Below are 26,202 nucleotides of genomic sequence, written 5' to 3' on the forward strand. Positions count from 1 at the left end.
CATCACACGGCATATTTCAAGGCTCTTTCTGAGCAGTCAATAAATTCACATTTCTTAAAAAAAGAAAGAAGGAAAGAAAGAAAGAAAAAGCCATTGGCTTTATCACAGCCAATTCCAAATTTAACTAAGTAATTTGGGGGTGGATATTTTTGGTATTTTGTTTTATTTTTTCCCCTTTGGAAAAAAATAATAAAGCTATGCTAAGTTGAGGGATTACACTTCAGAGTTTTTACCCATTCAAGACTTCTTTCATTTCAGAAATAATTTCCTCATTTAGAGGAATCCACGGGAATATTTAGCTCATAGATTCTAGCATAGGATCTCTAAAGCTTGTTAACACATACGCTTGCTCCTGAGGAAGTGCAGCTTCGAAGCAGTTCACAGACCAGCAATGCCTACTGAAAAGCACTTTGAAAACCTGTCCCAGTCTGGGAACAGTCTGATTTCACTTCTAGTAGGGCTTATACCCCAAATGAACATCTGAGTAATCCCTAAATTCTGGGGACAGAATGCAGATATAAATTTTACAGCAGTCTCCCATCTCAAACATTTGGGTTTAGCTCAAAGTCTGACTGAACAGAAACATTTAAGGCCCAAGTTTTCTCTGACTTGCACTGCACCAGCTTCTGAGTGCAGTTAGCCAAGTAAACCAAGCACACGTGGGACAGCCCTTGGTTACGTAGCCATCATCCTTCCTGGTAATGCCCAAGGCAATTAACATTCTGTTAATTCTGTCAATTAATATTCTGTTAAACACACAAATAGATGTGGAAATTCTAAATGTGACTTTCTGCCCTTTCTTGAGCTCTCAGCCAAAACCACTGCCCAGCAAAAGTGGTTTTACAGCTCTTTTTGCCTCTAAGCCCTGCTCAGAAACCATGACAGGGCAGAAGCAGGTGGTGGGTGCCACGGTCTGTCAAGTTAGGCAAAACAAGACTGAGGTTCAAAATAGCATTTTGCTGAGCCAGGTAACTACTGAAACATGAGCCAACTAGTGTGCCTGGTACAGTTTCCAGGTGAGAAAGTACTAGTTTCCAGGTGGGAAAGTAGGCAGGATGGTTATCACCAGGTTCTTACTGCTTACACAGACCTCTGTAGAGTTTATCTCAACATCCTTGGCCTGTGTTCTGTGCTGTGCCATGACCCTACAGGTCATGAAAAATCTGAGGGCTGCACTAAGCTACTGCAGCTACCGGGAATCTCAAGTGGCTGAAAAGTCAAGTCAGCCAAACCCCTTATTCTGGGGTACAGCAAAGGCATGGAGCGGGAATCTCTCTTGGCCTTGTGCTGTCAGAGAGATCTCTTTTGGTTTTGTGCTACCGCAGGGTCAAGGTGCTACTCTCTCCAGCCTCCTATTTTATGGCCCTCTGGAGTAGCAAGACAGCCTCAGGCAATGGCACTGCATCAGAAAGCATGGCTTTGCATATATAGTTAGAGAAAGCACTAGACAGGGTGGGCATCAAACATCTCCCCAAACAGAATTAATCTTCTGCTTGCATCTGCTTTGGGGCTACAAAATCCAAACAGCTCATGTGGAAGCACCTTTCCCTTGGATTTTTATTACCATCATTTTTAAGAATATATTTTGTACCAAAACACTGTCAGCATTCTTTATACAACGAAAAATGACACAGTCATCATGAATCGTGGAGAAGAGTAAAAACAGAGCAAGACAGGGAACATTTCATATGGAGGTTCAATCCGGAGTACAAATAGAATCTGATGCCATACACCAGATAAAAAGATCATCTGGAACGCAACAGGTTTTTGCTTAATTTTGAAAAAGGAAAAAAAAAAAAAAAAGTCGGAGGACTTCAATGTTAAGGCTAAAATTTCCATTACTAACTCATTTTGTAGGTAGGAGCCCAATTCTTAACTCATTCACAGCAGCACCACCCCCCTGTCTTCACAGAGAGATCTGCACTTGCACGAAGTAAGAATCAGGCTTCTTTGCTTTTGTGCTTGGAGGACTCTGGTTGACCTTAGCAGTCTCTGGAGCAGAGCCATAGCTGGAATTTCAGCTTGCAGTCTAAGGCTTCTTAACTGCAGGCCAAATTAGCACAAAATGAGGCTTTGCAACTGGCACTCTACCCTTCATTTTGGATATTCCAGTTCTGGTTACTTTGAAACACTTCTTTATTGCAAGCTTAATATAGTTCTGTTTGTGAGAGTTTGTTCTCTTTTTTTTTAAATATGGTGCTACAAAGAATGTTTTTATATTCTGTGTCGCAACATTACATGTCTTCAAAATTGCCTAGGTATGTGTTTATATCATGATTATAACTACTCAGAAAGACTTGCCGTGGTCTACTGTGAACAGCCAAGGAGAAAGCGCATTTAGTCCTAAAGAAGTCAAGGAAAGTGGTTGTGTTCATTTATAGTGTAGCTCAATGACTCTGTTTATACAGCTATACCTACTAGTTAAAAAAGCTACTTGGAAAGTTATTATTCATGTGCAGCAGATGATTTTCAAGCATTAATAACTTGGCTGTCTAGACAAGTTTTAATTGTCATATCAAAGGCCGAATATGTTCTCAAATGAGTGCAAAAAGTAATCTCCCATCTCCCCTGGAAAGAGGCTTGATCTCTTGCTGAACTAAGAGACCAAGTGTCACTTTTTCTCAAGTTATAAAAGCACAGCTTCAAATTTGCCGTTTTGTTTTTAAAAACAGTCTGACTTGAACTCAAACCTATCCTGTGCAGCAAAGTTAGTAAGCCCTGAAAAACAGTTTGGTGAATAATATGCAAAGAGCTCCCCCCACCAACTACCATGCCCACATTTTCCCAGGGCCCAGAGGGCTCCGTTAAAATGTAACTCAATGTTCAATAAGAAACATGAATTTTCCAGAGCAATACGTGGAGTTTACCCAAAGAACCCAAGACATTTTGTACATTCAAAATGTTTACACTTTGCTGTTCTTAACGATCAGTAAGATTGTTCGTTTTTACTAATACATACAATGAGTATAAATAAATAAACTACAGATAAGCTTTAAAAATTGTATTAACAGTACATTGTGCAAAAACTTGTAACAATCTACATTCTATGCAAATACCCTGACTAAAATATACAGGCTAGTGTCCTCACACCCTCATTCAGTTTTTTTTTTTGCACGGTCCTTGGACCAAATCAGCGGCTGGGAGCAATCAGCAGGATGCCACTGCAAGCCGTGGAGGTCAGCTGATTAACACCAGCAGCTGATCTTGCCCCTGGGCTTGTGCAAAAATCCCATAGAAATCAATGGGAGTTGTGCTGGACTAAGAACTAAAAGAGTTTGATTGTACCCCGATAAAGTGAATAGCAGATTTGCCATTGATTTCCGTGGAACCAGGCTCAGGCCCTCGGTAAGGACATCAACATGTGGCCCTACGTTGTGTTACACTACTCCACTTCAGTGCAGAAACAATATTTGCAAAAGAAAAACCTTTTGTTGTTGTTGTTACTGCTGTGCAGTAACTGATTTTAGTGCTGTGTTTCAGAAATCACCTTTCTGTGAGATTTGAAACAAGACTGCAAGTCTTTCCGAATTCGTTCCAACTTGATTATCCAGCACATGTGGGCTATTTTGATCAAAGAAAAGTGGCTCGATGTCTATTAACCATCAGTGTTCTTCATTAGGATAGACAACAGCCCAGTTCATCGGCACAGGCGTGAAGAACTGCACACAGAAAAGGAATGGGGCAGCCTTCCTACTATAGTTGTGTCCAGAGCCGGCTGTCACTTCTCCACACAGACGATGGCACCTGAGCCGGTTTGGAATCTACAGTTCTAACAAGTTCAGCCAAGTTTTGTAAGCTGAAGATCTCCATTAATCTTTATTGTGTCAATTGCTGACAGTGTTTCAATACGGTGGTAAAAATCAAAGAGCTGATGTCCATCCACAAATATTCTAAAACGGGGATGCTCACAAAGTATCTCAACCTGTAAAAAATAAAACGATGAACTGTGTTCACAACATGACTGGGAAGTTATTTTACAGGATGCAAAGAGCACCAGACTGGCCTTCAAGCGGTGTTGGTATGGTTACACATCTTGCTACTAACATGCCATGTAACAGAGAAAGCTGAGCCCACTTTGCCCCCACGACCCAAGTTACACTACAAGGGATCTGCCTGCACTTCACAGAGACGTTAATCCAGTCTCACACTGGAGGTGTCAAAGCCTGGTGCACAGCTCTGCAGGTTATGGTCCCCACTGGCACCAGGGAGGTTTTCTCTCTGCGAATAATGCCAGAAGCAAACTGCTAATTAAAGGTATACCCAACCCAAATCTTGCATTCCTTGCTGCAGATGTGTTGGGTTTTTTTCACCTGCAGAATGAGGGGGCAGTTCCATCTGCAATGTTTTCCACGCTGCCATTAATCAGTGGAAGAGAGCAAACACAAGAGGGATAGGTTTGCTCTCCCCTCCCACACACCAGAACTGCACATACACAGCTGCTGTGCAACTAAAAAGCTTTCACTGTGGTGACTGCACACAAGACTGCCTGTTGGACTTGGGGCTGCAGCGAGGGAGACATAGAACAGTACAGCTTGAATATAGTCAGACAGCCCACACGAGGCACAGACTGCACCAGGAAGGATAAAGCTCATCTCTCATCCTACAGTCCCAGAGAAATAATCAAGAAAAGCCACAAGGAGAGGAGCTAGACCACTCGTTCTGGATAAGTCTGGAGATTCCTGATGCTGAGGATGGCTTCATGCCTTGAGGATAAGCTTTGCTAGAGCTGCCCCATCAGGAAGCCAAAACGTGAAGGCACAAAACATGCCTTTTTTTTTATGGGCCCTCATAGACCTCCAGGTCCAGGGAAGGCTGAGAAGAAAATCTGCAGGGAAACCAGGTGCAAATCCTGGGTTGTTTCTGAGGCTGGTAGTCTGGAGTGAAGTGAGTGGTAAACTGAGCAAGTCTAAGTGCATCTGACTTAGGGCACATCAGGGAAGCACTCATGCTGTTGCACAGCTCCGTTGTCACTGCAGCAGGTGCATCCAGCCCCAGGCCTTGTTATGTAAAAGATAGGGTTAGACTCAACACTGCTTACAATCCATTTCCGTGATCACCCTGGGCCATACCGGAATGATAATTGAACTGGATCACAGGTAATTGGCGAGAGCACTTAAATACTCCTGTTTAATTTAGTCACTGAGAAGGAGACTATCAAAGGTGCAAAGGTAACTGGGAGCTCAAATTCCATTTGGGGAAAAAAAAAAAAAGGAAGAAAAAAAGAATACCAACTATTCTACAGTATCTAATACTAATACTAATGCATAATACTAATACTAAATGCATACTCTGGCCTGTCAGAGAGCCCAGCCACCGCCCATGGCAGCAGGTAGCCCATCCCTCCCAACCAAAGCAGGACCAAGGCTCCACGCCCTGCCAAGCATATTTCCCACATGCACCAAAGGGTGTTGCCAGCTGTGATGGGAGAGATGGCAGAAGCAAGTAGAGTGCAACCAATAGGCGGCAAAACCTGTCATAAACACCTTGTAAAAGCCCAAGGCTCTGGGGAGATGGTGAGCTTTTGGGGTTGGGGGAGATTATCTTGGGGAGGAGAAGGATTATGAGAGTTTGGCAGAATGGTGGCACTAAGCAATGGGGCCAGCAAGGTTTTGTAAGAAGGCTGGGGGGGAGCAGGAGGGTTTTTCTGGGTCAGCCGCACAGAGAAGGAGTGCAGCCCTTTTTCTCACGTAGTCAAACTGCTGAGAGAGAAACAGCCCTCTGCAGCTGCATCCTTTACTAGTGCTGATTAGCAAAGACATCTTCACATAGCCATAAACAGCGCAGATGGGAATCTGCTTTTAGGTCAACCCAGTCCTGTACACACGGGATTTCCACGCACACTATTTCCAAGTGACCGTGGGCTTAAATTTGGCAGGAGACTTAATCCCAGGATTCAGAAAGGAATAGCACTATCGCTGAGCTATTTAATCTGCTGACACAAAGGGCTACTGCCAACCTCTGTGTAACATCCCTGGAGGAAAAGGATGAACAAGATCCTCATTAGCAGCGCTAAACTGCGAACGCTACGTCCATTATAGAAATCATCCAAACCTACGGCAGTCCCACAGAGTATTTACATTCTCCAGTAATAACTTGAAATGCAGTAATAACATAGAGGTACTCTCTAATTTATAGCTATAAAACTAAGCTCGGGAAGCATGCTTCATCACACAGCATTACAACCTCCGACTTGTCATAACACCCTGTGATGTGTTTACGGCCCCATCGGAACTGCCTGCAGGTGCAAGGCGGCAGAGAAGCAGGCTCTGCACAGCACAGCGTGTGATCCATAGCAGCAACTCGGCCATACAAACACAAGTGTGGGGATGCTAACAGAGACAGCACGCACTCACCCGAAAAGGCTGGTCCGGTATAAATGGGAAGTAAGGAATAGATGACTGCTCTTCTCCCCATTCTCCAGCCACACATGAGTTCCTGATGAACTGCCTGTCTGTGAATACGGCTTTCAGCTCAATGGCCACGTCCGCAGGAGGATCCTCCGACTCCCCACAGGTCAGGCTGATGCCGAAGCTGCAATGCAAACACAACGGCTTTCAGCCAGAACACGAGCACAGAAACCCCAAACACAGCTCCGTGTAACTGTCAGCAGCACGGAGCTCATGCAGAGAATGCCCGAAGAGCTCTGCAGGGCAAAGGACACGGCGACAGTGCGTGCACCGCATGTATATGTGTGCATGTGATCCGACGAGAGTCCTCCTTTCCTTCAAGTGAAACGCTGGGAAACGGGATCCAGTAAAGAAATGCCCCCTCTATGGGTCAAAGGAGAAACCAGCACGCTATATTTAAAGCGATAAAAATAATCCCTCTGTAGAGAGACCGTGTGTGTGTGTGTGTGTGTGTGTGTGTGTGTGTGTGTGTGTGTGCGCGGACTCCCACCCCCCCGGCCGGGCCCGGCGGGTTTCACCTCTCGGGGTTGAGGTCCACGATGCCCATCACCAGGATCTTCTTCCCCGGCCGCATCCCTCCCTTGATGTGCCCGCAGAAGGGGACGATCTGCCAAGGAAAGGGGCGGCGGGTCACTCGGCTGTGTGGCCGAACGGGGGAGGATGGATGGGGTGAGGGGTCGGGGGGGAAGGGAAGGTTGTTAAAAGGAGTCCAAAAATAAAAGCAGCAAGAAAAATAAAAACAAATAAATAAATTACCAGCCGAGGGAAATACACATCAGCCTGCACCGGGGATCCCAGGGAGTTGTTTAAATGCCCGTCCTCTATTTTCTGCAGGTAGAAAGCAGAGCGCTGAGGCAGGCAGAGGCAGCAGGGCCCCTCCCGGCCTCTCCCCTCCGCAGGTGCGCTCCCCGGGCAGCAGCAGCCGCCACAGCCGCAGCCGCCTCCGCCCGCAGGTGCCCGCCGCTCCCCGAGCCCCGCACCGCTCGGCACTCACCAGCGCGTCCCGCTCGGCCACGGTCCCCGCCATCTTGTGCGAGCGGCGGCGGCGTCGGGGACGGGGAGGGGGCGGCGGGGCAGGGCTGGGCTCCGGGGGACGCCCGGCGGCTCGGGGGGCAGCGGCGGAGCCGGAGCGGTGCCGGCGCAGAAGTAGGAAGGCAGAGAGGAGGAGGAGGAGGAAGAGCAGAAGGGGAGGTGGCCGGCGCTGCCTCGCCCGGCGGGGAGCGAGGAGGGCCCAGCCCCTGGCCTGCGGGGAGCCGGGCAGGGCGGGGATGCCGCGGCTTCCTCCGCTCCGCGGCTCTGCCCCGCGGCGCGGCAGCCGGGCGGAGGAGCTCGAGGCGCGGCCCGAACGGTGATGGGCAGGAGGGGCGGCCGCAGCCCCGGCCCCGCGGGGGTCTCGGCCCCGCTGAGGAGGAGTCGGAGGGAGAGGAGGAGGCCGGGGGGCGGCGCTGGGCCGGGGTAGGAATGGCGGGGATGGGGGCGGTGGGAGGGATGAGCGCCCCTCGGGATGGGGAGCGCTCGGAAGCGGAGCTGTCCTGAGCCGTGCGGGTCAGCGCGGAGGACACACGAGGAGGGATGAGGAATCCATCCCCTTCGCCGCAGCACGAGGGACCCGTCCCGACAAGAGCGCCGTGGTGGTGCTGCCGATGGGCTCAGGGCTCTGGGGGTGAGGGTCTGGAGGGGATTTTGCTGTCGCTTCCTCACATTTAGGGTTTGGTGGTGTGAACGACCTTCTGGCGACGTGACACGGGCCCGTGCACGTACCTCCAGCCTCCCGCAGTGCGCGTCGGGCCGGGCGGATGAACGTCGCTGTCCTTCCCTCTGCCGCCGTGAGGATTAATTACTCATGCTGCCTAAAGTGCTGTTGGAAGAAGCTCAGTCATTGCAGTACTCGGGGTTTCAATATGACCAAGTGTATCTGTTGGGAAATGCTTCCAATTGCTTGGTGATGCCATCCAAGAAATCAAAAGCTACTGAGACTAAGTGAAGGTTGTGCAAGTGTGTGGATGCTTGGTTACTTTTTCAGTAGCATCCACTAATTTGGGGATGTTTTCATCCCTGGATGCCCAGCTGGAGGCGGCTCATCAGAGCTTATGTGTGTGTGTAAGCCTCTGGTGAATCTCACGTATGGAAGCTGTGGCTTGTTCAGCTGTACCTGCACAGCTGGGCACGCAGGCAGCAGGATCCCTGTGGCTGAGGTCTTGGCCTTGGAAAACCACCAGACCGTTTTCTTCATACCAAAACGTCAGGTGTCAGCCCTACCACACAGAAAAGCACCTTCCTCAAATACAGCCAGGAAACAGTTCGTAAGCATCACAGGAGCGCACAGCCATCACATGTGAGGAAGGGTTGGCTTTCCAGCGGTGAGGCATCTGCACTCATGAGCTCACCACAGCGAGGAACCAGAGGTAGACCTGATGGCTTTGTCAGCTCCCTTGTGTTGCTCACCTCTGCCCCCAGCTACATTGTGCTGTTTTGTGACTGGCCTAAGAGAGAAGAGAAAGCACCCTATGCTTTTTCATCTTTAATTGGTGGTACAGGGGTACATGATACCCAAAGAGCTCTTTTCATGACTCATCATCTTTTCCTCAGCTGTACAAGGAGCCACTTCATTGGATAAGACTAAGTTTATAGGACATAAAATCAGGCCAGCCTGTCCTTTGTGCCGCGAGTTCTTGTGAGGAGAGAGGTCACTGTTATTATGTCTTCGTCGTGTTTGTATTTTGGGATAATGGAATAGCAGGACTTGGCCATTTGGTTATAGCTGCTTTGCCCTGTGTTTGTCTTTCCTGGCAAGTTTTCCACAAACGAGCACAAATGCAGTGTTTGTTCTGTTGGCCTTGGAAGAAGTGCCTGGAACAACCTGCGGTGTGAAGCTATGAGGGGGGAGGACCTTGCTGTGTTTTTCAGGCACTGACTGGTCTGTGTGCTTCTGTTTCTATGCCAGGTTCTCCTCTCGCCCTGTAGCAGCCTGGGGATGAGTGAGGCAGCACAGGCTGCTCCTGTGGCTTCTTCCATGCTGAGATCTGCCCATCTCATCTCAGCCATGAGCTTGTAGGGCTGGTGGTGGTAGCAGAGACAACATGATAAATATTTGTGCTCCACTGAAATAATTACACATTAGGTATTGCCGGGACCGACTTGTTGGCCAAGTATAAAAACCCTCATGGGTAGACATCGCCATTGAGTTCAGCGCTTGTACAGCCCTTTGCTCAGTGGGGACCTGAGACTCCTGAAATACTTCAAACTGTGTAAAGATTAAAAAGAAATGGCACGCTGCGAATACCATTTGGGAAGAGCTAATGATGTGCCCAGCCCAGCCACCCAAGCCATTGCTGAGAACTGGCAAACCCAGAACATCATCTTAATCCCGGCACCTTGTATCTTGCAGCCACTCCCTGTGATGATTTAAAGAGGTGTATCTAATTCTCAGCTGGCCTTCACCAAGAAGGAATGCAGCACGATTGCAATTTTGGTGTGGTATAATTACCCTGCCCTTCTTGCCCCATTACCACTGACACCGCTCTCCTCACGCCTGGGTTTATAGGCTGACTTGTACAACCTCTTTCATTTGCTTTGTTTTCATTTTTAACAATGCTGGTAGGAGGTGTTTGCTGGTTTCGTGGAAGCTTCCTTTGGTTTCTGGGTGGCACGACACCAAAGTCCTCGTTTTTCCAAGGCTCTTTCAGAGCTGAGCAATGTGATACAGGAGAGTTTGGCAATAAGTTTGATTCATTGGGTTGAGCCAAGTGCAAAACAGTCCGGAGGTGTTTCTCCCTTCAGAAATACTGCAGTGCTGATAAACAAGGGGCTACTTTTCTTGGAGCTTGATGACTCGATGGTTAATGCTGTCAACATCTTTGTGGATGGAGGAGGGAATCCCGGACCAGGAGCAGCACCCCTGTTCAGCTGGCTGTCCGTAGTGTTTGGTGTTTATACAGATCATTTCACAGCTTTAAGTGAAAACCTGACATTTATTTTGTGTGGCTTCCTTGCTTCTTGTTGCTTCCTGAATTATTCTCCTCTTAGCCTTGCCCTTAAGGGCTTCAAGGCTCTTGCTGTGCATAAATCCAGTGGAAAACTCAGATTTCTGGGCCTCTCAGTAACAGAGATCAAGTAAACCAAGGAGACTGGCCCAAGTGAGTCATTTGATTGCACACAACTGCTGTGCCCTGCTGCAGAGCTTGTGTCTATCAGCAATATTTACCTTGCAGATTATTTGCTGGATTCTGCACTGGGAACCAAGGTACGTTCATCAAGGTATGTCAGATAAGAAGTTGGCTGCGGGTTGAAGGCTGTTCATGTTCAGGGTTTTTCTGCTCTTCCACAGAGAATCAATGTCTGCACGTGAGGCAGGCAGATATAATGCTGTGAGGCTGCAGCAGGAGCTGGAGGCATCCCTACAGGACACTGTGTTTGTATGACTCGGAGGCTGATCTTTCCTGCTGTGTTCCATGTGGGGCTGTTTGATCACAATTCTCATGTTGCCAGCTCTTTTTGCTTTCAGTTTCAGTTTGGAGTTCTTTGCCATTTCACAAATGCTTGGCTTTTAACTTTCACCTGAGCTAATTTTATTTCTTTTCCTTCCTATCTTCTGAACATGGTAAACAGCTTGAGAACTGGCTGTTTTTCCCAGAACTGAAACCCAACATCAGAACAGACCATCACATATGTAGTATAAAATGTCATCATTTTGAAGACAACCCCATGAATGTAAAGAGAGGAGTTCATGAACACGATGTTTTATGCATCATGTCTTCATCACATCTTCCAGGGCACATAGAAGAAGACTGCTAAGGGGCTTTTACACATGAGTATCAGCATGTCAAAAGGCTTTTATTTGTGTGTGTTAAATTATTAGTGACTGCTCTATCTCAAAGAGGTTTCCTGTTACTTTGCATGGTCTTCAGGTCTGGGCGGGGGGCACTGACTATTTTAGAGGCACGGCAGAAAATGTCCTTCATTTATAAGTTAATAGACCCAACTTATTAATCTTCTTGCAGTGCTTTCTGCAAATGCAACCCGGAATGTGAGAATCACATCTTTACACTTCAACTGCCAGCCCCAGCAGTTGAAGCTTTATGCAGAGCAAGTTGTGAGCATGTAGGCAGGGCAATGCCCCCATGGATTTGCTGGGTATAACTGGGTGGTCCAAGTCAATGTGCTGCTTTGTGTGCATTAGGAGCAGAGTCAGCATCTGACCCAGTCCCAGAAGTCTGAATGAGCAAAGACTGATGGCTGCCCTACAATCCTCTAACAGCGCCTTTGAACGATCCCTGTTCAGTTGGCACAGCTGTTGGCACAACAAGGCTGTTCCTGAGAAGGCACGGACCGACAGATGGACACTCTACTTTGTGCTGTGTGGTTTTCCAGTGTCCTTGGGCAGCTGATTGAGCAAGGGTTTCACTGCCACTGCTGTAATCTCACTAAGGTGTTGCGGCAGTGAACAAGTGAGTGAACTCATCTTCCTTCTTAGATCATGTATGGTATCCTCCATTAGTAACACTTTGCTCTGACAGGCATCCTGCTGTGCACTGCAGCAGTCAGGGGCTAAATAATTTATTTGGGAAGCAAGTTTTGTACATGGCTTGGAAAAGGGAGGAGAATAGGAATATTGCAACAGTGAACCGTGGGGTGGATTTCAGCAGTAGCCTTGGAGAAATACATTGTGCCCTATAGTTTCTGAGCATTGCACTTTGCCATCCATTGTTTCAAAATTGCTTTCTCTCCCATAATTACCTTCACAAGAGGTGGAGGATTCAAAGCATTTATTTGTGCTTCTTTTTCCTTTCCTTCTTTCAAGGTAGTTCATTGATTTCCATTCCTAATAATAAGTGTGAATAAACAAAAGGAAAAAAAAAAAGAGCACAGTAATACATTAGTTGGTATTTAAAACAGAGAGAACAAGTCTGTTTGCCACAGCACGCTCCACATGTGGACATCAAAGTGTCTTACAGAGGTTGTAATTCTCATTTCAAAGATGAGGAAGCAGAGGGGGAAGAGGCTGGCTTAGCCAGTCAGTGCCGGAGCTGAGCAAGAGTCTGCAAACCCTTCCTCCCTTAATCAGGATGGCTCAGGTCCCAGGTGCAATGAAGACACTGTGACACTGCAGGGAGAGCAGCAAAAAGCCACCAGCCACACAGACAGCAAAGCCTGGTTTCCTTCTGTTTGTCCAAGGGTTCTCTGATATTGGCCTTTGATGGTGTGGTCATGAGATGCCAGTGGCCTTTCCCTCGCCAAGGGCACTGATGGAGTATGGCTCTCCAGCTTTGTTGTCCATCTCCCTGAAAGTTTAAAGTACTTAAGAATTTTTGAGCCTTTCTGTCAGGCATGGTTGCTACGAATCAGTGAGTCACAAATAACGTGTGCTTGCATGCATACACCCATGCATGCGCACACAGACCTATGTCTTGGCATTGCAACGTAAGGGATATTTTACCCTATGAAACTATGCAATCTGTTAACATTTTTTTACTTGCAGATCTGTGGTTTTAAACATGTTTCTCCTTAGAGTTCTGAAAGATAAAGGGTGGTACAGCAAGGATCTTCATTACGTTTATTCAGTAGTGTTGTTCCATCTTACTGAAAAGTGCTTTCCAAAGGAAGATGCTAAATGCTTCCGAATTGCTCTTCCAACTCCATGGCTGCATCCTCTTTGAACCCTCAGAGGCTCCCTATTAAGTCAGACTCTTTAAGTTACTCAGTTGATGAATCCTACCTCTTGGTGAGAAGACTTTTATGCCTGCAGCCGTACTGCCCCAGGGCACGGTCGTGTCACGTCTCATTGCCCAGAGAGGGAGGGGCTGAATGAGCTTTTTGGTGGGAATTTCTGAAGTAGTGATTTTCAATCTTTCTTGATCTGTGAGCTCTGAAAATACTTTAGGTGGCTGTTCGGCCACCTTGAAGGAGGTTGAAGGAGGAAACTGAAGCTTACTGATAAGAGACTGGTTTTATTAGCTTTGACAGACCAATTACGAGTTGGCTGTGAATTCCACAGATATTCTGTGCTTGGAGTTTCAAGGTACAATGTGTCTATGAGTTCATACAGGGATCTGCCAATGGGAAGCAGACGTAATGTGTAAGATTATCCATCTGTACTCATATGGTAGGAAGGAGCAAGATCACTGGGAGCAAGAACATGAAATCATGCATCTGCCTCTAGGATGGCAGCCATGCTGTGGTTGTGTGTGAATGGAGGTGGCTGTCAGGGCTCCGCAGGGTACTGCTGAATGGGCTGTCCTGGGAGGTCAGCTCTTGGCACAGAAAACAGCCCGCCTACTTTTGTTGCAAGCTGTGCAGCATAGCTGATATTTACTGGCCAAGGTAACTGCTTTGAAATGGCTTGCAGCGTGACCTTCCGATGAACAGTGCATCCCTGTCTGCTTTCTTCTTCTTCAGACAAGTGCTGGGAAAGATGGTTAGCAGGGGTAGGTCATCTAGCTTTGTCATTCACCCTCTTTGACCTTCGGCTCTTCTTTTCTTGACTAAGTCCAAGTTACCCATCAATTAAAAAGAGACCATATTGTGTTTTTAGCCCACGGGAGCATTGTGAGAGCTTTGATAATAAACTTCTCAAGATCATCAAGAGAAATGTACTGTATAAATGCAGATTAACATTACTAGCAAGCCTGCAGGTTCTTTACCTTATATGTCTCTTCCGTGGTGTCTGCTGGCAGACCTAAATACATTTGCTTCTCAGATTACTAATCTCATATGTAATATATCAATGGAGCAGACTTTCTTTATATTTTAAATACCATGGCACACTGTATCATACAACCTGTGATAATACCGTTTAGCATCTCTGTCATTAGAGCATCTCTTCATATTTCTGTTGTTACAGGCCTTGGAGGTGTTGTTTATGGGCAGACCTCAAATCTGGTAGTAATTTAGTTTTCCAGGTAAAACTGAGGGCCATTTTCCAAGCACCAAACTCTGAGCCAGTGGTGTGGTAAGTGAGTCTCTTAGCTCTCCCATGGGGTCATCAAGCACTGGGAAACTATTTTCAAAAGAACCAGAGACTATCAATTACAGGACCTCAATGCAGAGTTTGCAAGTGAAAGTAAGCAAGTAAACTTGCTAAACAGAATTTTCTTTTCACCCTCTGTGTGCTGCAAATGACACTTCAAATAGACACTGCAGTGGGTGCATTTCCTGCATGTCTGGTTGCTCGGAGAGATGTTTTAACTGGTGGGGAAAGCCCTCAATCATTAGCAGCGCCTCTTAGGCTTCTGGTTGCCTACTGAGTGTTTTACATCCCTAAGTGCTTCATTTGTATTCTTCTCTTCACAGGGAGCCTTTTTGTGGGTTACTAATGTGTTCCTCAGACTTGCAGACTGTTGTTCCAAAAGAGTTAAAGGAAGTACACAAATGATGGGGACAGCCACTTGAAGGTCCCTCTTCTTCACACCTTACCAGGAGAATATCCAATATCCTTTTTACTGGGTTGTGTAGTGTTTTCTGATTCATGGGCCTTACATTCCTTATGGCCCAATGGTCTGGTGCCAATACAATACTTCCTTCCCTCAAGCTGACGTGGGGACTATGAACGGAGATGCTGTCTTGATCTCTGTTAGGCTGGAGATGGCACTTCCACATCTCCTTCGTTCCTGGTGAACATTCTGGTCCCCTCGACTGATACACCAAGCAACATAAAAGGTCAAGCAACGAACTGGCCTCTTGTTTGAAGGCGGCAAGGGAGCTCTTTCCTTTGTTTTCCTTGTTGGTCATTTCTGCCAAATCTGGCAAATTTTTGTGTGACTGCTTCTGCCAGTGGCTCACATTGGATGTGAAGCTGTGTGGATGGAGACTGGACCTGGGCACTTTGAAGGGAGGTGTTGGTGTTGCTGTCACCACACTTAAGCCCTTTGCCAATCTGGGGTCTGGGCGTCAAAGGCGAGTAATTGTTATTGATGGAGGAGTTGCCTTGTTTGTCCACTGACTAAACAAAGCAGATTTTCCAGCTGTTCCCTCCTCCAAGTCTCCTCCAGATCCTTCCAGTTTCCCCACATTACTCCCTTTTCCTAATCTCCCCATCTTTTCTCTGTGGCTTCCTCCTGCAGTTTCAGTTCCGGTGTGCAGCTCCCAGCCTCACATTCTTCTCATCTGAAGAAGGCTTTCCAAGCGTGACTTGAATGTCTTGGATGGTACAACCTCCTTGCAAAGTCATCTGTGTCAAGAAACAATATTTCCTGATTTTGTAATGATCACATTTAACTCTTAGTAACATACTAAAGTTAGTAGCCACTCCCTACTGGCATGCCCTATTCCTGAAGAAGTTGTGTGCCTTTTAACCTTGGGGTGCTTGAGGACATTTCCTGACCAAACCATCTGCTGTTCAGATTTCCATTTGCCCTTCAAAGCCAAGGTTGCCATATTTGCCACATTTCTCAGGGCCTGTGACCTGAATAGCAAGTTGGTGTCCTGTGAGTGTCTGGTCCTGGAATGGCTGTGTTTCCTGCCACTTGTTTCAGTAGCTGCACTGAATTCAGCATCCCCATGAAGAACTGTTCAGGGAATTTCAGCTTCCTTGTGGGGGATTATTCAGACGATTCATCAGAGCTTTCCAAAAGCAGAAATGTCGAGTAATGGCACACACCCATTCTGAAAGTAGTAGGCCAGTTAAATGGACAAACCCTGCGGCCACTCTGCATCAATATGTAGTGAGAATGGTGCTGCACTAAGCTCTTTTTTTTCCCACCAGAGCAGCTCTATCTCATTGATTCCCTCAGTGTTGTGCCAGAGAAGAGCTGGATGGCTTTTTTGTATTTAATTTCACTTCCTAACCTGGCGGGCTTTCCGCAACACAGAAGTGTCAGCAAAGTATTGGTGCATGTTTCTTCTGCGTGGTCTGACAGGGATATCTATCTCATCCCCTTTGCTTAGGGTGTAGCTCCTTTGGAAATGTTTTTTTGTGGAGCAGTGTTACGTAGGGAAAGTTATGTTTAATGACAGTTCTGGGGCATTTAAATGTTAAAGTACTTGCATAGCAGAGGTGTATGTGGTTGTTCTGGCATAAAAATGCTTGGGTTATGGGAACCAGTATAAATTATGCTAGCGAGGGCAAGTTTTATCTTTATATGTTGGGAAAGCTGGTCCTATTATTGAATGTAACTGTAAATAAAACAAACTTGGCACTGTTTTTCATTCACAGGCATCCAATTCAAATATATCCCCACCATCACCATAGGAAATGGCAGCTGTGAGGGGTCAAGTGAGTCGGAATCAGACTCATCTCATGACTTTCAGCTCAGGCTCCACCAACTTGACATTGAGACTCCCTTTATAAAGATAAAAATTACTGCAAAGTCAAGAATCTGGTATTTCCAACACCTGTTTTCAGGTGGGGATGAACCATAGCCTGCAAGAATCTGAGTGTAAAAGAAGCATGGGGAGGAGGTCTGTTGCTTACAGTGTAAATACCCAGTGTAAGGGAGAGAAATCCCCTGCTTGACCTCTGAGATGCTCTGTGTGTCTCCAGACTGCCAGTCTCACCTCCTACTCACCTGGGCACAGTGCCCACTGCAGCTATAGGACACCAGTCCCTGCTCAGCCTGTTTTAATTAAAAACAACTTTTTTTGTGTGATAGATACCAACAGAACGCACGGTATAACCGGCAACACGGAAGCCATCTGCCCTGAAGACATCTGCATGCAAACAGATGACTAGCAGAATATCTGTCAGGAAAGCCAGAAGAACTCAGTTTTGGAAGGTATGTGGTTCCTTTCCTCTTTGGACATAGCATCACTGCAGGCTGATGTGGGCTCCTGTAACAGAAGAGGTCTTCAAGGTGTAGAGAGTCTACAAGGGGAAAAAAGGGAAAGCAGTGGAGGGGGGAAACAAGCCAAGCAATTAGCATGCTCTGTCAGGGGTTTTATTTCAGCCTGTCCATGTCCCTCCACACTGAGTACTACTCCTTGTAGGATAGGAGGGTGTCTCTGCCCAGGGTTACACAGAGTCCCCATAGGCAGAAGTGGAAGAGGAGAGGAAGCACTCAGCTTAGTTACACAGCCTTGATACCGATTGACCAGCTGACATCACAACTCACCCAGGGTTGCCTGGGATGCCCGCGGCAGAGCCGGTTTTAAAGCCCTGGCATCACAGCCAGAGGCACCGCCAGGTCCTGCTCCATCAGCTCTGATGTAGCAGGAGCCTTATGTAACTCAGCCAGATTTTCAGTTTGGTTGCAACAGTTTCAGAAGAACTGGTGGACAGGATTTTCACTATGTATAAGCTCAAGAATGAGTGTGCTTCTGTCCCCTTCTGTCTCATGCTACACTAGGTTGCACTCAGAATCAGGGAGCGAGGGTTCATTTCCAGCTAGCTACACAAGGCCTTCATTTGCATCCCATCTTTGTTTTGTGTTGGGATAACAGAGGTTTGTGCTGCCATGTGGGACATTTTCTTACTGGTTGCCTACAACCACAGCTGAATTTCAGAGGAGTTTTGGCAGATAGCCCCTCTGGCAGCCACTGATCTGTGCAGCAGCTTCTCAGGCTGAAATGTTTGTCTTGAAACACACCAGCCCATATCCATTATTGCACAAGCTTTTCCCTTTCCTATCCTGTTTCTGCCCTATCTAAGCGTGTGAACTCTTTTCGAAGGATCTTTAGTATTTTCAGCATCAGAGCAAGCCTGAATAAACTCATGTTAGGGGTAAACTTCATAGGGAAGACTTAATGCATTTCTTGGCATTTCTTGCCCAGGTCCACCAGCTTTTTGTAGGAACCCAGCCGTGATTGTCAAAGTCTGCAGAAGTGCAACTTCTCCATCTTTATGAAGGTTTTTAATCTTATTATCTCAAGCCTTTTATCTTCAAATGTTCTTGGCTGTTTGTTTTCTTTACATTTGTTTACATAACTGAAAGTTTTTCTGGAAATGCTGGTATGGCTTTAAACTGCAGGAGTGATTCACTGGAAATAATGCATTCAAAGATCTTGGCATCTCTTTTCCTTGTAATCTGGTGCTGGATATTCTGTGATTCTCTTGGGAGGTTTTTCCCCCTTGAATGTGCGTGTATGCACTCAAAGCCAGAGAGACACGCACGCATTTGCAAATGCAGACACTTCCCTCTTCTTTTGGGCCTTTTAAGTCGCTCCCTGTTTCTGGAACAAGACACATCCCACTTGTGCTATTAACTCTCCCTGCTGTGTGCCTCCTTTCTTTGAGTCTAAAAGTGTGATGGAGCTGCTGAGATCTGTAGGTCCCATCCTGCAGCCCCACTGGGTTTTTGTACATGTAGTAAACCTCTCTATGCTTTCCATACAGAGAATACATGCAAAATCTACTCTGAGGGAGGTCTGTGCTCTGTGCTGACTTCTACCAGTCCTTCCTGCCTGTGAAATGAGCTCATCCATAGTGTAAGGGGTAGGATTTCTCTGCTGGTCCTGTAAGTGAAATCTCATGAAACTTCGAGTGGCTCATCACTGTAAATATCAGCATTACTAGAGTTATTTCCTTTGAAATTAATGATGCTAAAGAGGAATCAGGGGACTAAGCATCTTTGAAGAGCAACAGGTTGTTTTTTTACCTTGTTCTGAAAAAGGGTCATTTATGCAATGCTAGAATTCCCTTTAACTTAGGACTTTGCACTGTTATTTCAGAAGTTAAAAGCTGTTACGGTGTTCTTTAATCAGCAGCAGACTGTGACAAAAACATGGTTGCTTTACAGCGACAGTCATGTCATTGCAAAACCAACATCTCCCTTAGAACCCGTGCAAGGTAATCAGCAGGCGTTAGGTGAGCTGGGGTTAGCCCAGTAAATGCAATGCAAGGAGCCTGCAGCAGGATATGGAGTCACTCCGTAATTACGCTCCTGTTTTTAATGCTTCATCTGTGAAACAGTCGCTGGAACAGGACAACTTTTATACATTCAAGGAGGGCCGTGGTTACTCTAACTAACTTCAGCAGCTCTTTGAGGGCTTTTATCCAAATGTCACCAAGCCCTTGTTCTTCACAAAGGGAGATAAATGTAATTATCACAGCTCTAAAGTGTGGAGAGCTGAGGCATATTGAACTTAATTACCTGCTCAAGGACATACAGAAAATGGGTAGCAGAGATGGGAACACAAACCAGTTCTCCTAACTTCCCTTTATGCCCTAGTCACTGGATCTCGTTGCCATCTCTGTTAAGTAGCAACTGCAGTGGTGTTAATGAGACAAATAGTCCAAATGGGGCAAAGCTGTGTTGGCCTGAATAGAGGGGAGACAAGCCAGGTGGCTGTGAGATACACCTATAGGCTTTGGCCTGGCATTCAGTGAACCAGGGCTGGTTTGGGGAGCTTGCATGTTGTACATACAAAACATCAGCTTGTTCTCATTGACATCCCCTGCTGCCATCCCAGTCAATGAGCTCAGCGCTCTGGGGTGAAGCCACAGCACAACACACCAAGCACCATCCGCTTAGGCTTCTTTCTTTGCAGTCTGTCTCATTTGTGTTCCGACCTGACCCCCAGCTTCCCTTCAGACATACCAGGACCTGTGGCCACCAAGGCCTGTGATTCCTTGTTTCTGGAAGCAGTGCCACGTGCCTGAAATAAGAGGCTGTGCAGAGGTGAGAGATCAGATAAGAGAGGCACTGCTTCTTCAAAGGCTGCATTTAGCAGCTGCTCTTTCCAAAGGCTGACAACAGAGAAGGATGGCATTACAGTGTTCTGCTCTAAGTGGTGTCAAAGCAGAGGAAAGAATCACCCCTCTCACTGACTCCAGGCCAGCTATATTCATACTCTGCCTTCTCAGTGCCTATGCAGCCTTGGTGCAGGGCTGCACAGTTCTGGTTCCTCCCTGAGCACTACCAGCTATCATAAAAGCTCTGAAATGAAGGTGCCTGTGGCATCTCCACGGGCTCTCTGGAGGTCTCTCCACCCATCTGTCTCGCTGTTTTTATGTACAGCTGTGATAAAAGTTGTCTCAGCAAATCAGGAGGATTCACTGCTACCTCAGTGACATCTTTTTCCTGTTTGGGGTCAAAAATCTAACCTGGAGATTTCGCAGTAGATCAGACTGGTTTTCCTGTGGTTCCCTGAGCACAGTATCATGTGTCTGCACTCATTTATCTATCTCTAGGAAGCAAACCAAGTTAAAACTCTCAGGATGAGTTTTTTCTAGCTTCTACTTGTGGCTCATCAGAATGCAGCAAAGTGAGGCTTTCAAAAATAGGAACGTATTTCTACCCCTGGCTGAAATAACATGTTTCAGCAGGGTCAGCAGGCAGCTTGCTGCTCACACCCCGGTCAGTGCCTGCTTTGGATGAGAATGGAAGGAGGTATAACTGTGGCAAGGAGTGACTGGTGTCAGAGTGATATCTGTAAATGTGAATGACAGGCTGTGGTTCCAGATGACCTGTTTAGCATTTGCTCAGCTTACTTAGCTGTCATTGTTACCCCACTAAAACTTAAAGGCAAGCAAGAATGGGCCAGACAGTGTTCTGTGGAAAGAGCAGGGTGCTCCAAAGACTTCCTTGCAAGAAACACAAGATGAGGGAAAAGGAACTGGCTGGAAAACAATAATATAGGGGCAGGAAATACAGCAATGTACTGTACACCAGTAAACTGAAAGGGGTTACCCTCTGCAGTTCTTGTGAAGGAGGACTTCTGGCATTTGGAAGGGTTGTGTTTGGCCATGCCAAGCACCAAGCATGCTCTGCTTCTCACGGCAGACTGATGGAGAGCAATCAGAAGAGCCCTGAAAACCATAGTGGCTGGTGCTGATGCTGATGACAAGAAGGTAAAGAAGCCCTTCCCTGCAAAGCTGGTCACTCCCCTCTGCCCGTTTTCCCAGCAGTAGAGGAAAAACAAGTGTTCACACACTCCCATCCCATCCCTGCCTTCCTATCCCAAAGTTCTGCCACTACGGCCAAGAAGTCATGAGCCACATCTAGTTATACCACTGCTCTGTGTTCTTCAGGACAGGGAAGCTTGCTGTGGATGCCTCTGCTCCCAGCCACCTCCTGCCAAGGAGAGATCTCTGAAGAGAGGTGCTTTAGAAATATTGTCCAGTAAAGGTGCTTATTTGTGGAAAGCAGCCTGAAGACTGGAAGAAGGCAGCAGCCATCACTGTGAAGGTGCAGCAAATGCAGTGCTGCCGCAGCTCCCCGCACCCACCTGCCGTGCAGGGCAGCCCTTGGGTGCAGCACAGGTTCCACTGGCACTGCAGAGCAGCAGCTATTCTTGGACACCACCTGCCGGCGTTGTCCTTGTTAACTCTTCCGATGATGAGCTGTTGGGCAGAGGGCAGCCCAAACAGCGGGGAGGAGAGATGGACGTGACCTTTCCAAGCTCATCAGTGAATGTCCCGCTTGTTTTCTTTCTGAGGGAGGGGGGCTGCCTTGGGGATCTGAAAAGTACCGTTATGTAAGGGAGGGATTTTTCCATGCTTCTGGGATAGCAAAAGAAGCACTGTGAAAGGGCGTGGGTGAAAGAAAGAAGACAGAATAAAAAAGGAGAAAACGCTTGCAGGAATAAACCAGAGGTTTTCCCTACCACAGCTCTGGCAGAGTCCTGTACAGCAGAGAGAAAAGCTTTTCATTTTTGGATGCAGCGTTTTAAATCGGAAAGGAGGAGGAGATTCAGCTTCAGACTGCCCTGCCTTCCAGCACCAGAACCCCAAGCTGTGTGTGAGAACAAAGGGCTCGTGGTCACTTGTCCTACTTGGCACAGAGCGTGGGGAGGGGTTGGTGAGGGCCATGCTTGACCATCTAGTGGCTTTGCTGTATGTGATGAGAACAAACCTCCCAGCTGCAACTGCTGTTTGAGGAACACAGTGCAGCCCTTCCTCCAGCTCCTTGCCTTTGTCCTGCTGCAGCTCTGGCTTTCAGCACAAGTCATACCAACAGGCTCCCAGCACACCCATGGGCCCTAATTGCTCTGAGCAGCTTCATTTGCACACCAGCTCCATTTTAGCTTGCCTGCAGCTAGCTCACAGGTGGCTTTGTTTCCAGCTTTATTGCCTTTGGGGTATGTGTCAGTGCTTGTCTCCAGCCCTCTTTGACTGATTGTAACCCCCCAGGTAAAATATGGGATTTGTCTGCCCCATTGCCTTGCCTGGGGCTGCTGAAGAACCCTACTACAGAACCCAGCTCAGCACATTAACTGCAGTGTCATGCCTGTGGGTAAGGGTGCTGTTTGTGCCAGGGTCTTTCTTGGTTTCCTCACAGGGCAGCACCACTTCCTGATGTAGGCAGAAACTGCTCTTCCATCCCCTGACCCTGAGGTAACCATCTCCTCCATGGCTTTCCAGCAGAAGTTCCTCCTGGTATATGTGTATACATGTTTTGTCCTGCTTGTATCTGTCTCAGAATTTACCTCATTTAGCACTTTTCCATGGTGATAAGGTCAAGGTTTAAGATCACAAATTGATTTATTTTCTCCAAAGAAGAAATAAAGAAACCTGTCATGGTACCATCTGCACAAGGCTTGCTGAGATTCTCTGTTGCCTACCAAAGGGTTCCTGCATTTGTCCCTCTCCTGACTATCCATTGGTGTTATTGCTTTCAGTTAGGTGAGGACTGAGGTTTTTATGTCTTGACTTCTATTCTCTCTTCAGTCCTTGGAAATAATCCAAGTTTTCTTTCTATTTGTGTAGTTATTCTTGAAGGGCTACAGGTGAGAGCCTCTCTGAAACATCTGTGCTAACTTGTAGTATCACAGAATATCCTGAGCTGGAAGGGTCCCACGAGGATCACTGACCCCCACCCCTGGCTCTACACAGCAGCCCACAAACCCTCTTTCCCAAGCATATTCCCTAGTGCCCTTGTAGGTCTGACTTCCACTGGTGCTTGAGAGGGTAGAAATGTAACAGGGCTGCCTTGGTGCTGTGTATCCTGGGATCTGCATAATGCAGGATCTGAGCAAGCCATCAGTACCTGCAAAGATCCTGCTGGCATCTCTGGCTGTTCTCCTGTCAATGGCAACAGCAGTGCAGGTAGCAGTGCCTACTGGGATTTTGAGATATTACACTTGTTGTAAGATATTAATTTCCTTTTCTGTTTGCTGGCTGTAGAGTTTGAGGGATAAAGATGTATCTGGCAGGTGGAACAGCCTTTGGAAACAGAGTTTGTTCAGTATGGTGTGTGCAAGGTGTGATCCCATAGTTTAATGGCTCATAGTATTAAGGGTTTAGTGAAACAGTCATAATGAGAGGCCTCTTCCTGCAACAAGACTGAAATTCTCTTCCTTCAATTGCTTCCATTTTCTGTTGTGTAGTGTGTTCCAAAACAAGCCTTTCATTACCATACCATGTTCCCCAGGGCTCTTGTTTCGTATGAATACTACCAGTTGGAGAGATGTGTTCTTGGGAGATGCTTACATGGCTCAAGAGCTTTACTTTGGCTCAGTAGCTTTCTCTAGTTGGGCAAGCTCTCTTTTTATGGTGAGTATAATCAGAGGTGAATTACAGCCTGCACTGATATAATGTGACCCAGCCATGACAATCATTCATCACAATGAATTATAGATGTAGTTATTACCTTGTTTTATTACTGTAGCAGCTAATTCTGAACTACTTTTACAGTACAGGATGAATACCGTAGACTGGAAGGAGAGCACTGGCCTTGGTCAAATGGACTTCAGAGAGAAGAAAAGCTGTCTTGCACATCAGATGCAGGCAATTTCACAATGCAGAGGAAATACTGTTTGGCTTGTACTTTCCAGTGTGCATTTCCTATTTTTAAAGGTGGGAAGTCATGCGTTCTCATTCTCTAGTGAAGTCTCTCAGAGAAAGCACCTGTAGTCAGAACAGGTCTTTTAGTAATTAATATGAGTCCCATTTCCATTCTTTATAGATCTCAGTCGCTTACTGGTAGTTTTCAAAGTGAGATTACTGTTGTTTTTACATAAGAGCTTTGCAGGCCACGTGGTACGCTGACAGATTGTGTTGCCTGTAAATGATCTGCTCTGCAGTAACAACCTTTCTGTCTCTTTTCAATATTGATATATTTATTTATAAAATAACAAATGAAGGAAAGGATCTTGTCATGTTATCTAGTGAACTGGCAGCACTAAGAGCTTCTTAGGAGTGAGATCAAGCCTGCAGTGATGGCACTATGGAGCTTCATTGTAGACAAGCCCCAACAAAATAAGCAGGCCTGATCAAAACTGCTAACATCGTAAGTTTCACTAAAAATTAATTAGTAGAGAGGAAGAGGAATGGCAGTCACAGCTTTGAAGATCAAGTTGCAGAAGGTAACAATGTAGTAACCCTGAAAGGAATTTGGGCAAAGATTATACAAATTTTGGTCTTCAGAGGGAAATATGAAGAGAGGTTGATCTCGCAGGGTACAAGTACCTGAATCACCAGGGTACAGGTGACAGTACCTCATCTGTGCCTCAGGAGTTGGCAGGTTTCAAAGGCTGTGAGGTAGGGCAAGAGACCTTGGCTGGCTGAAAACCCTTCTGTGAGGGTTCTGTGAGGTTCTGCTGGCCAAGGTCCCCTGGCGCGCTGCCCTCAAAGACAGGGATGTTGAGGAGAGCTGGCTGCTCTTCAAGGATGCCCTCCTGGCAGCACAAGAGGTCTCCATTCCCCTGAATAAGAAAGTGGGCAGGAGAGGTAGAAAACAAAAACTGTATGGCTCAGCAAGGACCTCTGAGAGAACTGAGGGCGAAGAAAGGGTTGTACAAGCCTGGAAAACAAGGCTGTGTGCACCTGGGAAGAAATAACGGGAATGCCATCCGGACTTGCAGACGTGGGATATCAGAAAAGCCAAGGTGCAGGCAAGAACTACTTGGCGAGGGATTTGAAAAAAAAACAATAAGAAACCTTCTACAGGTACCATTGGCCAGAAAGAGGACAGGGCCGAAACGGGTCTTAACCTACTTTGTAAAATTTTAAAAAGGAGAACTTGGCTTAACAGATGAAGAGAAAGCTGGAAGTGCTGAATTGGTTCTTCACCTCGTCTCAACTGGTGGCCAGGATTTCCTAGTCTTTTTCACGTCCCTAAGTCTTGAGCACCTCCGATTTAGCCATCTATTGTGCGGGACCAAAGGAGTAAATCCCCTCCCCAAGCTGTAAAGGGTAGAGCATAGATCGCCGAGAGTGCCTCTCTTTAGACACTGATATGCCAGTTACAAGTCTAATGGGGCCAGAATGGTCTCGGGAGTCACCTAGCCCCAGGCCTGGATGAAGGAGCGTGGCTGAAAGGTTGGTTATGAGCTGCCTCCCCTATCATTATCTCTTGAAGAAGCGTTGCATGTTCAGAGTGAGGTCCCAGGATGATTGGCAGGACGAAGCTGGCGACCGTATCACTAGGGGGTTATAGTTACCCATTAGAGCCGAAGATATGGGGAATAGCCAAGCGAGAGAATACCGTTAGGCCGGTGAAGTCTCACTCGTCTATGCCGTGGCGAACAATGAGAGGACAGAGGACCAGTATTATCTGGGAGGAGCCTCTCTGGACCACACACACGCTGCCCAGAGTTACTTCGATTTTGCACATACAAGATTATCGAGCCACGTGAATCCCTAGGTACAGGCCAGCACTCGCTTCACCTAGGGGAAGGTATTCCACTTAATCTAATCTTGTGGCCTTTTCTCATGATGGAATGAACGGCGTTGGTGAACGAAGGGAAGCGACCGATGTCAATTTACCTGGACCTGAGCAAGGCCTTTGACAATGGTCCCTCAATACAATAGACTCACTATACGAGCGAGGAGAGGCTCCCAGGACACTTGGGAACTAGTGTATATATATTGCGCACAGTAGATGTATCTATATCTATGTATATGATTAAGCAATTGGTCTTGACAAAAGTCGGTGGCCCCACGGCTATATACGCCAGAAGCGACCGGCATAGACCAAATGGG

The 26,202-nt window shown here is 46.9% G+C and overlaps 2 protein-coding genes across 7 annotated transcripts in view; one reads left to right on the plus strand and one right to left on the minus strand.

The window, feature by feature from the left end:
* Window positions 1-1,531: 1,531 nt before the first annotated feature.
* Window positions 1,532-7,552, minus strand: LGALSL (galectin like). The gene is made up of 5 exons (XM_015856593.2): window positions 7,402-7,552; window positions 7,164-7,235; window positions 6,926-7,014; window positions 6,354-6,531; window positions 1,532-3,922 (listed from the first exon to the last, which is right to left on the minus strand). Exons 1-5 carry the CDS (start codon window positions 7,432-7,434, stop codon window positions 3,779-3,781), a joined length of 516 nt encoding a protein of 171 aa, XP_015712079.1. The 5' UTR covers window positions 7,435-7,552; the 3' UTR covers window positions 1,532-3,778.
* Window positions 7,553-7,748: 196 nt separating this feature from the next.
* LOC107310703 overlaps window positions 7,749-26,202 on the plus strand; it is a 35,450-nt gene continuing 16,996 nt past the window's right edge. For 3 of the 6 annotated variants that reach the window (XM_032443419.1, XM_015856587.2, XM_032443420.1), the window contains exon 1: window positions 11,861-17,116. Coding sequence is in view for 3 of the 6 variants with exons in the window: in XM_032443420.1 (XP_032299311.1) it covers window positions 17,066-17,116 (51 nt within the window). In the remaining 3 variants the exon portion in view is untranslated. The other 3 variants (XM_015856589.2, XM_015856588.2, XM_015856586.2) reach the window with 3 other exon arrangements.

The sequence above is a fragment of the Coturnix japonica genome, chromosome 3 (genome assembly GCF_001577835.2).
Source record: "Coturnix japonica isolate 7356 chromosome 3, Coturnix japonica 2.1, whole genome shotgun sequence".
NCBI lineage: Eukaryota > Metazoa > Chordata > Aves > Galliformes > Phasianidae > Coturnix > Coturnix japonica.

Coding starts and splice junctions, on each gene's coding strand:
- LGALSL (XM_015856593.2), bottom strand. CDS start 7,434: ATGGCGGGGACCGTGGCCGAGCGGGACGCGCTG. Junction 7,015..7,163: donor ATGTGTATTTCCCTCGGCTG/GTAATTTATTTA, acceptor TTTCCTTGGCAG/ATCGTCCCCTTCTGCGGGCA. Junction 3,923..6,353: donor TACCGGACCAGCCTTTTCGG/GTGAGTGCGTGC, acceptor TATTTTTTACAG/GTTGAGATACTTTGTGAGCA.